The sequence below is a fragment of the Stomoxys calcitrans genome, chromosome 4, assembly GCF_963082655.1.
Source record: "Stomoxys calcitrans chromosome 4, idStoCalc2.1, whole genome shotgun sequence".
In the NCBI taxonomy this organism is placed as follows: Eukaryota; Metazoa; Arthropoda; class Insecta; order Diptera; family Muscidae; genus Stomoxys; species Stomoxys calcitrans.
This window is the reverse complement of record NC_081555.1, coordinates 155,812,179-155,825,296: the sequence shown is the minus strand read 5'-3', so window position 1 is coordinate 155,825,296 and position 13,118 is coordinate 155,812,179. Positions and strand designations below refer to the sequence as shown.

The following is a 13,118-nucleotide window of genomic DNA, read 5'->3' as shown; positions in this document are numbered from 1 at the left end:
AGCAAAATTTTCCTTTGAATATTTATTTTCGACAATTAAAGAGCTTTTAGTGAAATACCATGCTACGAAAATAGTATATCGCTTGACTAACAGTTTAACAATATAAATGCCTTTATCCGAATCCCATATGATCTTTATTGATCTACAAATTTAAGTTTGGATGTAAGGTGTACTCCATTTTTAAAATACTTTATTTCAGCCCGATATTCTCTTGGTGTCTGCTTTAGAGGTGTTTTCGGGGGTGAGATGGTCCCCCAGACACTTGACCCTGAAAAAATATCAGCATCGTGCTCTTCTCTCAAATACCGTTTATTTAAACCCCATGTTGCCATTGGTTTAAGGGGAGTTTACACGATGAGGCGTCCCCCAAACACATGACCCCAAAATTGGTTATAAAATTTGTTTTCTAATCTCAAATACCTTTCATTTGAGCCACATATTGGCATGGTCGAAAAATGTTTACACTTTGGGGGATATTTTAGGGAAGGGGTGATGCCCTAAATACATGGTTCTTTCTACATTTGGATATCAAATTCGTATTCTACTCCCAAATACCTTTATTTGAGCCCCATATTGCGATGGTTAGTAAAAAATTGCCCAGAAAATTGGTCCCGAAAGTGGGTATCAATTCTTGCTCTACATTGATATGGTCGGTAAATATGCCCGATTTAGAGGTGTTTTGGGGAGTGGGTTGGTCCCCCAAACATTAAGCCCTGAAAATATTGGGTTGCCCAAAAAGTAATTGCGGATTTTTTAAAAGAAAGTAAATGCATTTTTAATAAAACTTAGAATGAACTTTAATCAAATATACTTTTTTTACACTTTTTTTCTAAAGCAAGCTTAAAGAACAGATGATAACTGAAAGAAAAATGCAATTACAGAGTCACAAGCTGTGAAAAAAAATTGTCAACGCCGACTATATGAAAAATCCGCAATTACTTTTTGGGCAACCCAATATACCAGCAATGTGCTCTATTCTCATATATCTATATATCACTTATTTGAACCCCATATTCTAATCTCATTTAAACTCCTTATTGCTAAATTCAGCAAATGTGTCCGGTTTGGGGTATTCGCCCTACAAACTTTAAATATTGAGTTCTACTCTCTTTAAGACCCAAATTGTCTTGGTGAGCAAATACGTCCTATTTGGGGGTTGTTATGGTGGCGGGATGTTCCCTAGACAGTTGGTCCCTAATGTTGATATCAGATACGTAGTCTACTCCCAAATACCTTTAATGTGAGCCCCATATTTTCATAGTTGGCAAACATGAACGACTTGGGGGGTGTTTTGGGGGATGGGCGGCCACTCAGTGAGTTGGCTTTGAAAATATATATCGGATTCGTGTTCTACTCTAAAAACCCTCTTATTTGAGCCTCATATTGCAATAGTCAGCAAATACTTCCTATTTGGGTGGTGTTGTTGGGGTGGGGTGGCCCCACAGACACTTTTTCCGAATATTGATATAAGATTCGTGCTTTACTCCCAAAGGCCTTTCATTTGAGCCCCATATTGCTGTGGTCGTAAATTTGTCCCCTATGGGGATGTTTTTGGGGAGAGGAGGCCCCACAAACACTTGGCCTCATATTTGGATATCAGAGTCGTATTCTACACTCAAATACCTTTTATTTAAGCCCCATATTCCTATGGTCAGTAAATAACTCCTGTTTAGGGGGTGTTTTGGGTCTTGAGGTGGTCCCCCTAACACTTGCTCCGACAATTAGATACCAGATACGTTTTCTTATCCTAAATATCTTTCATTTGAGTCCCTTATTGTCGTGATTGGTCTAAATATATATTTGGTAGGTTTTAGAATGGGGCGGTCCCCCTAGGTACCCCATCCAAAATTTGGATACTTTTATTTTTATTTTTAGGGTTCTATATGAGAGCACACCAAATTTCGCTTAAATCGCACCACGCATCTCCGAGATCTGGCGTTTCTGAAAATAAGGGTAAGGGGGAGGATCCGCCCCCCCTTCCGATATCCAAAAATTTTGTAGCCTATTTTCACCACGTGATCATTATGCACTATCTGTGAAAATTTCAAGAAAATCGGTTCAGCCGTTTCTGAGTCTATAAGGAACACACAAACAAACACAAATTGATTTTTATATATAAGATACTCGATTTAAACGTTCGCGTTACTCAATTTCAAAAATTCCTGATCAATAAAGGGATACATAATTCACAATAGAGAGATTTCGAACGATTTTACTTGTTCACATATGCGGTAATTCGGTCCCAGTTTGTTCGAGCTAATGCAGAAATCCGAGAGACAAAGACGATTTCTTAAATTTTTTCTAATTAGGTGACATTCCATTTGCACTGCACCAATTGACAAGAGAGTGTAGATCGTACTGCAAGTAAGTTACATCTACAAGTGAGTTTGTATGAATAAAAAGCTTCACATCATCATACAATAGTATTATTTTTTTATTTATAATTCAAATTTACAGTGTACAGAAATTTGATAGCCATTTGGCTAATGACTTCATCTTCTTAATTCTATCAAGCATAGAGTGATCACGGTATGTCAACCGGACTGCAATTTGCTGCAGGAGCAAAAATTAACTTGATTATTGATTAAGTTAAGGAATAAAAATGACAAATCTTTATTATAGTACTTTAAAGTTTATTTTTTTATGAGAACTGATAAATATGTATTTTCAGTTCTTTTCTATTGAATAACTATTCGAAAGACTACATACGTACATTAACTTAACTGCATTATGTTTGAGAAACATTTCCAACACTAGATTCCCGTTGCGGGTTTTGGTTTTCTTTCTGCAAAAAACGTGTTAAAGCTAATTTGTAAGTTTCAACATTACCGTACAAATCGTAAATTTGTGCAAAACCAAGATAAGCGGCAACGGCTAAAACTGTGAAAAATACCAGTACAATTAACAATGCGCCCAAAAGTCCAAAAAGCATCATAGACAATATTGTGAGTAAAGTGCCTGTAAATGTAGTAAAAATTATAGGTAGTGTAATATAGTACATAAACCAAAATAAATTCAAGAATTATTTATTAACTACGCTGTAGGAAATGTCGATGGTAAATCTTTACTTATTGGAACTAGTATGTCAGTAAGGAATATTTCTATGGCGACATTAAAGGGATATTGGAACATTTAGTCCGCACCCCGGACTTCCCAATCCCATGGCAGCCGGTTGTATGTACCGAATTGACCCGATGAAGTCCTTCATCGGCTAGGGCTGCCGCCTCAGTGTACAACACACTGCTACAACAATCCCATGGCAGCCGGTTGTACGTGCCGGATTGACCCGATGAAGTCCTTCATCGGCAAGGGCTACCGCCTCGGTGTACAACACACTGCTACAACAACAACACCGGACAGGGATAATCAAACACCAATATATCTCGCCGTTTTACAATGACGATAAGAAATAAAAGATAAATCTGTTGCACAAAATAGTGCAGAAGAAAATAACTTACCCTCCATAACTAATATCCCTGTAAAGGTCATAGCAACGGTTGATAAAACAACTCCAGCAATAAGCAATACGGGCAGAAGTGACCCCAAGCCCAAAGCAAGTAGGAAAAGAGACATTTGAGGATGTTGTACAGACCATTGAACGGCGCGATCAAGAGTTTGATAGCCTCCCATATCAACCATTACAAAATTTGCTGCAGCCTTGATTTGTGCCCCTTTAATAAAACATAAAATACAACAGTAAACCAAAGCACATATATGCATATAAAAATACTTACATATCCGTTTTGCAGCTTCCAAAAGCAAATGTAAAAATTCTGCTACATTTTCTTGGTTGTGCCTATCATGATTACCTCTGCTGCTTGATTCTGTCTGCTCGCTTCTCCCTCCTTGCCCTGGCCTATCTGTTCTCATTGAAGGTTCTTCTTCAGTTTCGCTCCCATTAGCAGTTTCATCCTCTAATAAAACCTTGAAAAATGGGTTTCAATAGTTGCTATAAAAAATATTTGCTAAAAACAAGTACCATGTATAATTTCTGATTACAAACAACAACGTACAAATAACAGCCGGAAAACTGCAGGATATACCGCCGTTAATAAGAGCTCAAAAGGCGGATTAAGCTAACCGTTGTTTAAGGGTAACCAACTGTTAAGAAAGAGGAGAAGCGGATTTTATGCATTCATTTTGAACACAACTGAAGTTTTTCTTTAGGGTAAGTACTAACTCCAATCGTACGAAAAGCTTCTATTAATGGAATGGGAAATTTGCCAGAATCTGTACGCCGTAAAAACGTTAAGAAATGTTACATCAGAACAAATGCAACAAAATCGAAGCAGAGTTGTTGTATTCCATTTTTTTATTGTAGTGTGTTTTGAAATCGTTGAACCTAGGTTTTAGGCATGGCGAAACAATTAAAGGTGGTCTCATTCGTACAACAACCACAAATCATATGGTGCAAGCCGCCATCTCGTCATCAAGCTGATCGACGTTTTGCCAACACACACACACAAAACTATTTGTGTGCGTGTGTGTAAACGAGTGCGTACATGAGCATGGAATATGCGAGAAGGAAGATAACAGCAAAGAGAATGCAAACAAAAATCTGTCATCTTAATACCGTCAAAGCTGGCCGGCTGCTAACAGCTGTTCGCGTGAGACCACCTTTTTAAATCCGCCTTGGTTTTTAAGGTTTGGTACTAAAGCGCAAGGATAACAACAGGCAAACAATTAAAAATTCAGCACAATTCAGCAAAGTTGTCCCTGAACATTCCATTAAAGAACAAGGGCAAACTTCTCACATATCAATGAGTGCTGTCCGATTCAAGGTATAAGCTCAATGATAAAGGGCCTCCATTTCATATATGAGTCTAAACGGCATGCCACAATGTGGCACTTTTTTGAAGAGAAGTTTTTACATGGCATAGCATGGCACAATAAAGAGGTCGTTTCATTAGCACAACAACAAAAATCTACCCCAAACGAAACTTCCTCGAGTGGCAAATGCCGTTAATTGAAATGTCAAAGTGCTTTTAGAAATAAGCTTTGTTTTACAACTTATCTTCTTCAAATGTTTTTATATTTATATTTTCATCATTAGAACACTGTTTGTTGCTTATGTGTGGAATATTGGATCAAATAAATAGAACCTCTTTTTAGGATTTTAGTAAAAAATCACAGCTGTCAGCCTTTAACATTTAGATTTACTGCAAGCCTTTGTCAAGCCTATGACATTTAGATTTACTTTAAAATCAAACCAAAAATAAAAAATTGTATTCAGCTGTTCCCATGACATCATCTTATAAGTGCATCCTGCCAGCCACCATGGAATTGTTTCGTGAGTTGTCGTGTCATGCGTGAGTCACCTGATTCGTGAGGGATAGCAAAATTTTATCACATGACCGTGCGTTACCTTATTTGAATAAAACTCTACGTGCGTGAGTGAGAGTGAAATCAATAACGAGAAGATCACGTCGAGCATAGTACCAACCTTATGCACCTGTAGACAGAAATTATTTTTATTTCATTCATACTCTTCAAATTTTGCCAGTCTGAATTCGTATGTTAGAATAAGGTATGATTTCACACGCATGCAAATATTGTTTTTCGTTGTTTTTTCAACCGTTATTCGTTATTTTCCCGTGATTCGTATTTCTTAACAGGCTCTTTTTGCTGCAAATGAACTAAGTGCAAGGTTTAACTCACGATTTGCTCTGTATACATCTACCCAAATAAAAGCATCAACATAAATCGAATCACTGAACAAGTGTGCTTGAAAAGTCAGTCAGTCAAAGTAGTCAGCTGTTTGCTGTCCACTACTTGGGTTAATATGTCTTGTCGACTTTGTGCTTTTTTCTCGTCGGCAAAAATTTCACTTTAACGCAGAAACTTACTAAATTCCATCGACTTTGTCAACCACCCGGCACCATTTATTATCACCACGAATCATACATCGCACGATATTAAGGGGTAATTAGCTCATTAATTATTCAAAAATTTACAATTTTTAATTTATTTTATATATCATTGTTTTCAGAACTAGTATTTTGTTAAACTAGTTCATAATTCCGTTATTAGATCTTAAATCTTTGTTTAAAACATGATATAAGACAGGGAGGGGCTAATAACGGTATATTCTATATTCGCAAGCAATTTTATGGACATGGACAAAAATTACTGATGTGCCGGCAAAAAATTAAAAAACCAATTTCTTTTTTCTTCATTTCAGTATTTTATTAGCAACGCACAAGTACACATCTATCACAAAGAAAAAATGGCAACACAAGAGGTAATTTTTCGTAGATATATATATATTTCTTAGTTTGTTTTAAACGTGTGGCATGAGGTTCTAGTGGTATATACTGAATTCATATATGTACGAATCAAGAAATACACATAACATGGTATTTACTATTTACGTTTAAGGAATTCGACAAAGCCGCTGAAGATGTCAAGAATTTGAAATCTACTCCATCTGATAACGACCTACTGGAACTGTATGGTCTTTATAAACAAGCAACAGTCGGCGACTGTAACACAGGTAGGAACGGCCTTAAACACCTTTTTTTATTGTATAGTTTGATTTTAAAGGTTATTATGTTATTTGTTAATATTGTTGATAACATGTATAATAAAAGTTTTGATAAGGTTATTATTAGTCAAAAGGGGCAACATAAAAATTGAACGATGGGATGCTATCATGTAAACTAAGTACCTGCCAGCAAATGTTTAAAGAATATAAAAAGGATGAAATTAACCATATAATCTGTTCAAAGCCAAGCAATTTTGTATAAACATAGGAATGCAGAGTCCAATCAAGCCATCTAAAATGAATTACAAAGAGGCAGTCAATATTAATATGCGATCGAAACTTATTGTGTCATACACCACTACAGCGTTGAACAAGGTATTGCATTTATATAAAATAGCAAGTAGAGAGATAGACCCGTTGATAAGTATACGGATCGTCTGAGAATTCTTATTCTTATTGATTACATTTAGCTATGACTGTGTGTACAAGACACAAGTCGCAATTTTTTTCCCATCACTTTCGAATCTAGCACAGTAATTTTTTGGCTAAGACAAAATACATTAGAACTGGAAATAAATATGTTAATCCGATTTAGATTATTAGTAAAATAATGTGGTCATTTGTCAACCGAAATTTCGCACGAAGTATTATTTTATAGCCACCCGACATCCACTTTTAGAGCCGTTGCTAGCGCATCAACCTGAAAATTTAAGAATCCCATGGCAGCCAATTGTACGTAACGGACTGACCCTATGGAGTCTTTCATCGGCAAGGCATGCCGCTTCAGTGTACAATATACTGCTACAACAAAAACTACCAAAGTATGTACGGACTTTGGACGATAACGGCTCCGATTTACATATAAACTTCCATGGTTATCTTTATCCGATTTTGAGTAATATTTATTTTAGTAATGAGGTAATTTTTTAACCGATTCTCACGAAATTTGACACCAAGTATGCTCTCATGACCCTTTCAAATTATTGTTATGTTTCAAAAATTTTCACGTATAGAGCCTTTGCAAACGATCTGAAAATTTTGCACAATATTTATATATATATTTATACAAAATTTGGCACAGCAACCTAAAATTTGATTTCAATGCTTTTTTGTTGCCTATGTTATGCTCAGAAATGGGACTGCTAAAAATTGACAAATATATTTGTAGCCGTCATTTTATTTCGATAAGAAAGACTTAAGCTACGTTAAGATTTGTCAAATATTTGACCCCAACTTTTTAATCATTTTTGCCCAAAATATGTCAAATTCGTACATTCTTGATTTTGTATCCACATAACACACATTTTGTTTGTCCACAAAAACAAATCAAATAGCTTAAACCAATCAAAAAATCCTTTTTATTTGTGCTTCATTCGATTGCATGTAAAATTTGTGTTTCCTTGTTTGATCTATCAAAAAAATTGTAACATTAAACAATGAAACGTAAATTTTATATACGATCGAATGTGGGGTAAATTAAAAGCTTTTTTCGATCTGATGGTTAACGCTAATTGATTAGTTTTTGAACAAACAAAATGTGTTAAATAAATGTTTCAAATGTGAATACGAAACCAAGAATTTGGGAATTTAACATATTTTGGGCAAAAATGATAAAACAAGTTCGGACAAATATTTGACTTATCAGAACGTACCTTTACGAGCATGCAATGAGTAATTCTGTTGTTGTTTTATTTATTCGAAGTGTTGTTTTCTTTATTTAACTTCTGCTAATGAAATTTGTCAATATAAAAAAGATAGCGCAGACAATAGATATTTTTTAAAACTAGATAAGAAGCAGTAACATATAATTTGCTGCTGACTAATTATATTCTTTTTGTTTTTTTTTTTTCCAGCTAAGCCCGGCTTTTTGGATTTCAAAGGCAAAGCAAAATGGGAAGCATGGAATGGCCGCAAGGGCATGAGCAATAGCGATGCCCTTAATGCATACGTGCAAAAAGTCAAATCCCTCATTGAAACCGTCGGTTTAAAAGCTTAAATGGATTGGAATTGAATTGGAAACTATTACAAAATGTGTGCAATCTATATACATAGCGCTTTATTAAATATTAATTTAAATAGAATACTGACATTTATAGTGAATGAAACAGAGAATGTAAAGCACAATTTTTACATTTTACTTCTAAAGTAATAATAATAAAGCACATTCTTTTGAATGTCATGCACAATGACGAAAGCGTGTACAATTTTGTTTATAAAATTGCTACTATATATTTAACATTAACAATCCTTTTTTTGTCCCATTTGGATTGGAACTAAATAGTAGTTAAAAAGTTAAATGTCATACAAAATGGCAGTTGGCATCATACTGCTGATGTATTCTGGCTAAATGAAAATCTGCATAGTGGTTATGTGGGCCGTTAGTTATTTTTTGTTTATTTACAATGTAAGCAAATGTTTAGACGTCTTTCAAATTGTTTACCCCTTTTTAAGGTAATAATTATTTGTATACTGTTGCACCGGCTTCTTGGGATGGTGGAGAGTTGTCCCCATTGGGTGTGTTTGCTGTTCGGCTCAATGATCGCTGGCGTTCATAGAATTCCTTTTGCAATTCCCTTAAATTGATCTCCAATGTTTCAACTACTTCAAAATTAAGATCTTGTCGAGCTTGCTTAATGTAACCTTTTATTATATTGATTTGTTCTACAAGGGGATCGTCACTCTGTACCAGATCATCGTTTCGGATTTGTTGTGCAGTCCAATTGTCTATGGAATGCAGATCCATCTGAATAAAAAAAAAAAATGTAAATATGTAGTTATTTAGCTTTCTCGATATAAGGAAACCCTTACCCCTTGGGCATAATCATCAGTTCTAAGGCTATGGCCAGAAGCAGCTGCTTCTAAGCCATATTTTTCATAGGCTTCCATAGCTTGCCTTCTCTCGGTAGCTATACGCATTTCTGTTTCCATTCTTTTTCGTTCCTGTATCTGACGAATTTCATCTTCTTTCGGTAATACGGGCAAAGCAAGCATGTTCTCCTTAATCAATTGTATACAAGATAATCGTACTGATTTCTTAAGACTCTCTTCTCTGGTACCTGGCTCACAGGGAATGGCTAATATGCGCTTACTTAATATGTCTATGGCCTCGGCGACTTGGCCAATTTTGCCACGCAGGGCACTTGCATCATTGAGTGTAAATATTGACTCGCCATCATACAAACTGTTTATTATTTTCAAATACATTTCGATATCAGGCTTGACATTTTTTCGCAATTGTTGTATATCGTTGTAGATTTGTATTATAGGTGGCCGTGAAGTTCGACTTTCATGCATTTCTTGTCGTGTTTCCAGCAACCATAAACAGTGGTCGCAAGTTCGGAGGGCATTCTGTTGGGGGTTTGTGGATGCCGTTTTATCGTTTTCTGACTTGAGGGATTCGCTATGGGCCATGGTAAGACTGGCTAGTTCCACTGGAAAAAGAGAAGGTTTTACGTTTTAAAAGTGTATGCTGTGATAATTAAAATGTCGGAGTAAGACAATTCAAAAATCCAAGTTTACATTTTTGTATTATCTTGTTATGGCTGTGGAGGAGGCCACAGTGGCTCAGAGGTCCGCCTATGACGGCGAGCGCCTGGATTCAAATCCCGGCGTGAACATCAAAAACATTTTCAGCAGTGGTCATCCCGTTCCTAAAGCTGGCTATATTTGTACGGTATCCTGCCATGTTAGAACTTCTCTACCAAGTGGTGTCGCTCGGCATAATCGGCAAAAAAAAGGAGGCCCCTTATCATTGGGCTTAAATTTTAATTGGACTGTACTCATTGATAAGAGAGAAGTATCACCTATTCCTTAATGGAATGTTCATGGGAAATTTAATAGTGTTATGGCTGGGGAGCCAATTAAAATGCATTACGGCTAAGACTCTTACAACGTTTTTCTAATTTGTTAAGCATTTAATTTTTTGATGTTTATTAAGTAGTATATATACTTGAAATACGCTTTCTGGCCGAGGAGGCTTGTGTTTCTATTACTATAGAAATAAATTACAAAGTTTCATTTGTTTTAGACGAATTTAGACGAAAATAAAACGAACTTACATGCAACTTCAATCGACAAAAACTTGGAACAATCATGGCACATAATACTACCACATAATCGGCAATGATGTTTTCGTCTAGTGATGTTGAAACTTTTGGCACAGTTTGGACATAGTTTGACTGAACTGCCATCTAGCCAAGGAACAATCTAAACGATATAAATAAAATTTATTTAACATATTCTACATATCGTTGAACATTTAGTTCATATACATTTTGCTCATGTTGTTTTCTGAGAACAGCATCGATGGGCATGTCTTTTAGCAATTTATGCAGTCTTATAATCAGCTTATTGGTTTCACTGGCATATCGTTCCAATCTAGGATTTCTCATAGACTGAAAATATTCCATGTGTTGTTGTTCCTTGCCCACCTCTTGATAGTCCATAAAATTGAAACAGTTCATACGAGATCGGGCATTACTGGTCTCTTTGGCGATTGCATTGGAAGCAGTACTGCTGCCACGAGAACTGATTGAAGCATTATTACGTGATAAATCGAAAGTCTCTTCAAAATTTGATTTGATTTTTTTCTTAGCTTTACTAAAAATTTCACGGAATGTTGTTTTCAAGTCATCTTCTTCCGGATGTAGTCTTTCGAAATGGGAAATGAGAAACTCCAGAGATTTAAGATCCTCGCGGCAGATGGGACATATAAAGCCCTCAAGAATTTCACCGTCATCATCAAAATCACCAAAAGGGTTTGACATTACTATAATTTGTAAATTAACTTTAATAATACACCCACAAAAGCAAAAATGCTAACTAAATTACTAAAATCAGCTGTTTAATATTAGGACTTCGAAGTCTCATGTTAAATTGCGTACTTTCTCGTTACGTTTACAATAGGTCTGTTCGCCTACTTTTCCAGTAAAAACATTCCATTAAAAATTTGTTAGACTAGCCATTATTCTCTTATGCAATTTTTTGGATAAAACAGCTGGTTTTCCAAAAATCAGATGTTCAAAGATGCATCCAGCAGAAATTTACAAACTCTCAACATTTTGCTCCCTCTCACGCACTCTTTCGCTCTTATCTTCAGGCAAATAAAGTAGCCGAACCACTGCCAGCATGGCATATGGTGTAATCCGCCATCAAGATGTCTTTCCAAAAATGACACTGTTCTCAACACAACCAAAGAAACTTCCGCTCGTGTGTGTACGTGTGCAGATGAAATGAGAGAAAGCTTGCGCTCGTATGTGTATGTGTGTGGGTGGTTTGCTGTGAATGTAAACACAGAATTGACATCGTAATACCGTCAAACTTGCTGGCTGTTTTCAGTTGTTTGCGTGAGACCACTTTTATTAATCCGCTTCCAGTAAAAAATTGTGCAACTTTGTAGAAATTTTTACTTGCTTTAGTACGGAGTTCATTCGCAGCGCAAATATCTATTAATTTATTTCACAATCCGACGGACTCCATTCGTTCCCAGAATATAAACAAAAATCAAACAAGACACACAACAAATGCAACAGTTGCTGTGTTCAATTTTAGTCCTATCTAGTGCAAGTCATATGTTCTGGAAAAAATATCGGTGCAAGTTTTCAATAACATACAATAACAGATAATTGCTATGTTTTATTTACCAGTCTGTCGGATTCGCTAGCTTATGGATAAATAAAACGCTCTTCCCGCTAAATGCTTATACTCTAACGTTGGCAACACTGACACCACATCCGAAATAATCAATTATCAACAAAACAAATTAAATAAGTCCGTTTAATTTTAAATAAATGTTTCTCGGAATTCATAAATGTGATTTTATTAAAATCTGTGAATAAATATATTGCGTTTTTCCTCTTTCAGTGTTGTCATTCCGATTGAATGATGACACCATATATTTTAATAAACCTCGATAGTAAGCGGGGATAAACCAAGCAGCTTACCAAGACGGATTTAAATGTGGTCTCAACCGAACAGCTGTTAACAGCCGGCCAGGTTTGACGGTATTAAGATGACAGATTTTTGTTTGCATTCGCTTTTTTTGTTATCTTCTTTCTCGCATATTTTCTGCTCATGTACGCACACGTATACACACACGCACACAAATTTATTTGTGTGAGTTGGCAAAACTTCGACCAGCTTGATGACAATATTGCGGATTGCACCATATGATTTGTGGTTGTTGTACAAATGATTGTTTCGCCATGCCATCTTAATAAGAATTTTCTCCATAAAAACTAAGCGAGGATATTCGCTTCATGGTAAATAAAATACATCTAGTACTGAAATAAAACAAGAATCAATCAATTTTTTCAATGTTATGCTTAGTTTACATATCACATTATGATGCGTGGTCATTGTAATAGTAGTGTCTGTAAAATCAAAATCATCTAATTTTTGGATGATTGGCGTCTATTGATTAGCGTTTGCACAGAAATGTGTAATCATTACTAGATAGATATTGAAAGACACATTCTGTTCAAAATAAAGTTATGAAAAGAGAAGAAAAGTATGGAATTTAATAAAATCAAAGAACAGACAAAACGGATGTACCGTTTTTGGCAAAAGCTCTAGTTAACACTTACACACGATAAGTACGATCTTGATGTGACGTATAAAAGGCCTACTAATATTT

General features: G+C 35.7%; 3 protein-coding genes across 4 annotated transcripts; 1 reads left to right on the top strand and 2 right to left on the bottom strand.

Moving 5' to 3' along the window:
- Positions 1 to 2,410: 2,410 nt before the first annotated feature.
- LOC106096047 (uncharacterized) lies at positions 2,411 to 4,067 on the bottom strand. Its single transcript, XM_059367541.1, has 4 exons — positions 4,014 to 4,067; positions 3,735 to 3,924; positions 3,459 to 3,671; positions 2,411 to 2,958 (listed from the first exon to the last, which is right to left on the bottom strand). The coding sequence occupies exons 2-4, from the start codon at positions 3,868 to 3,870 to the stop codon at positions 2,729 to 2,731; spliced, it is 579 nt and encodes a 192-aa protein (XP_059223524.1). The 5' UTR covers positions 3,871 to 3,924; positions 4,014 to 4,067; the 3' UTR covers positions 2,411 to 2,728.
- A 1,752-nt stretch (positions 4,068 to 5,819) lies between these two features.
- LOC106096066 (acyl-CoA-binding domain-containing protein 7) lies at positions 5,820 to 8,678 on the top strand. 2 transcript variants are annotated; one of them, XM_013263610.2, is made up of 4 exons: positions 5,820 to 5,922; positions 6,182 to 6,241; positions 6,379 to 6,493; positions 8,338 to 8,678. In XM_013263610.2, exons 2-4 carry the CDS (start codon positions 6,227 to 6,229, stop codon positions 8,478 to 8,480), a joined length of 273 nt encoding a protein of 90 aa, XP_013119064.1. In that variant the 5' UTR covers positions 5,820 to 5,922; positions 6,182 to 6,226; the 3' UTR covers positions 8,481 to 8,678. The 2 variants fall into 2 exon arrangements, with proteins under 2 accessions (XP_013119064.1, XP_013119065.1); XM_013263611.2 differs by lacking the exon at positions 5,820 to 5,922 and adding an exon at positions 5,994 to 6,082.
- Positions 8,679 to 8,850: 172 nt separating this feature from the next.
- LOC106096065 (rabenosyn-5) lies at positions 8,851 to 11,329 on the bottom strand. The gene is made up of 4 exons (XM_013263609.2): positions 10,756 to 11,329; positions 10,543 to 10,690; positions 9,293 to 9,915; positions 8,851 to 9,227 (listed from the first exon to the last, which is right to left on the bottom strand). The coding sequence occupies exons 1-4, from the start codon at positions 11,248 to 11,250 to the stop codon at positions 8,943 to 8,945; spliced, it is 1,551 nt and encodes a 516-aa protein (XP_013119063.2). The 5' UTR covers positions 11,251 to 11,329; the 3' UTR covers positions 8,851 to 8,942.
- Positions 11,330 to 13,118: the final 1,789 nt, after the last annotated feature.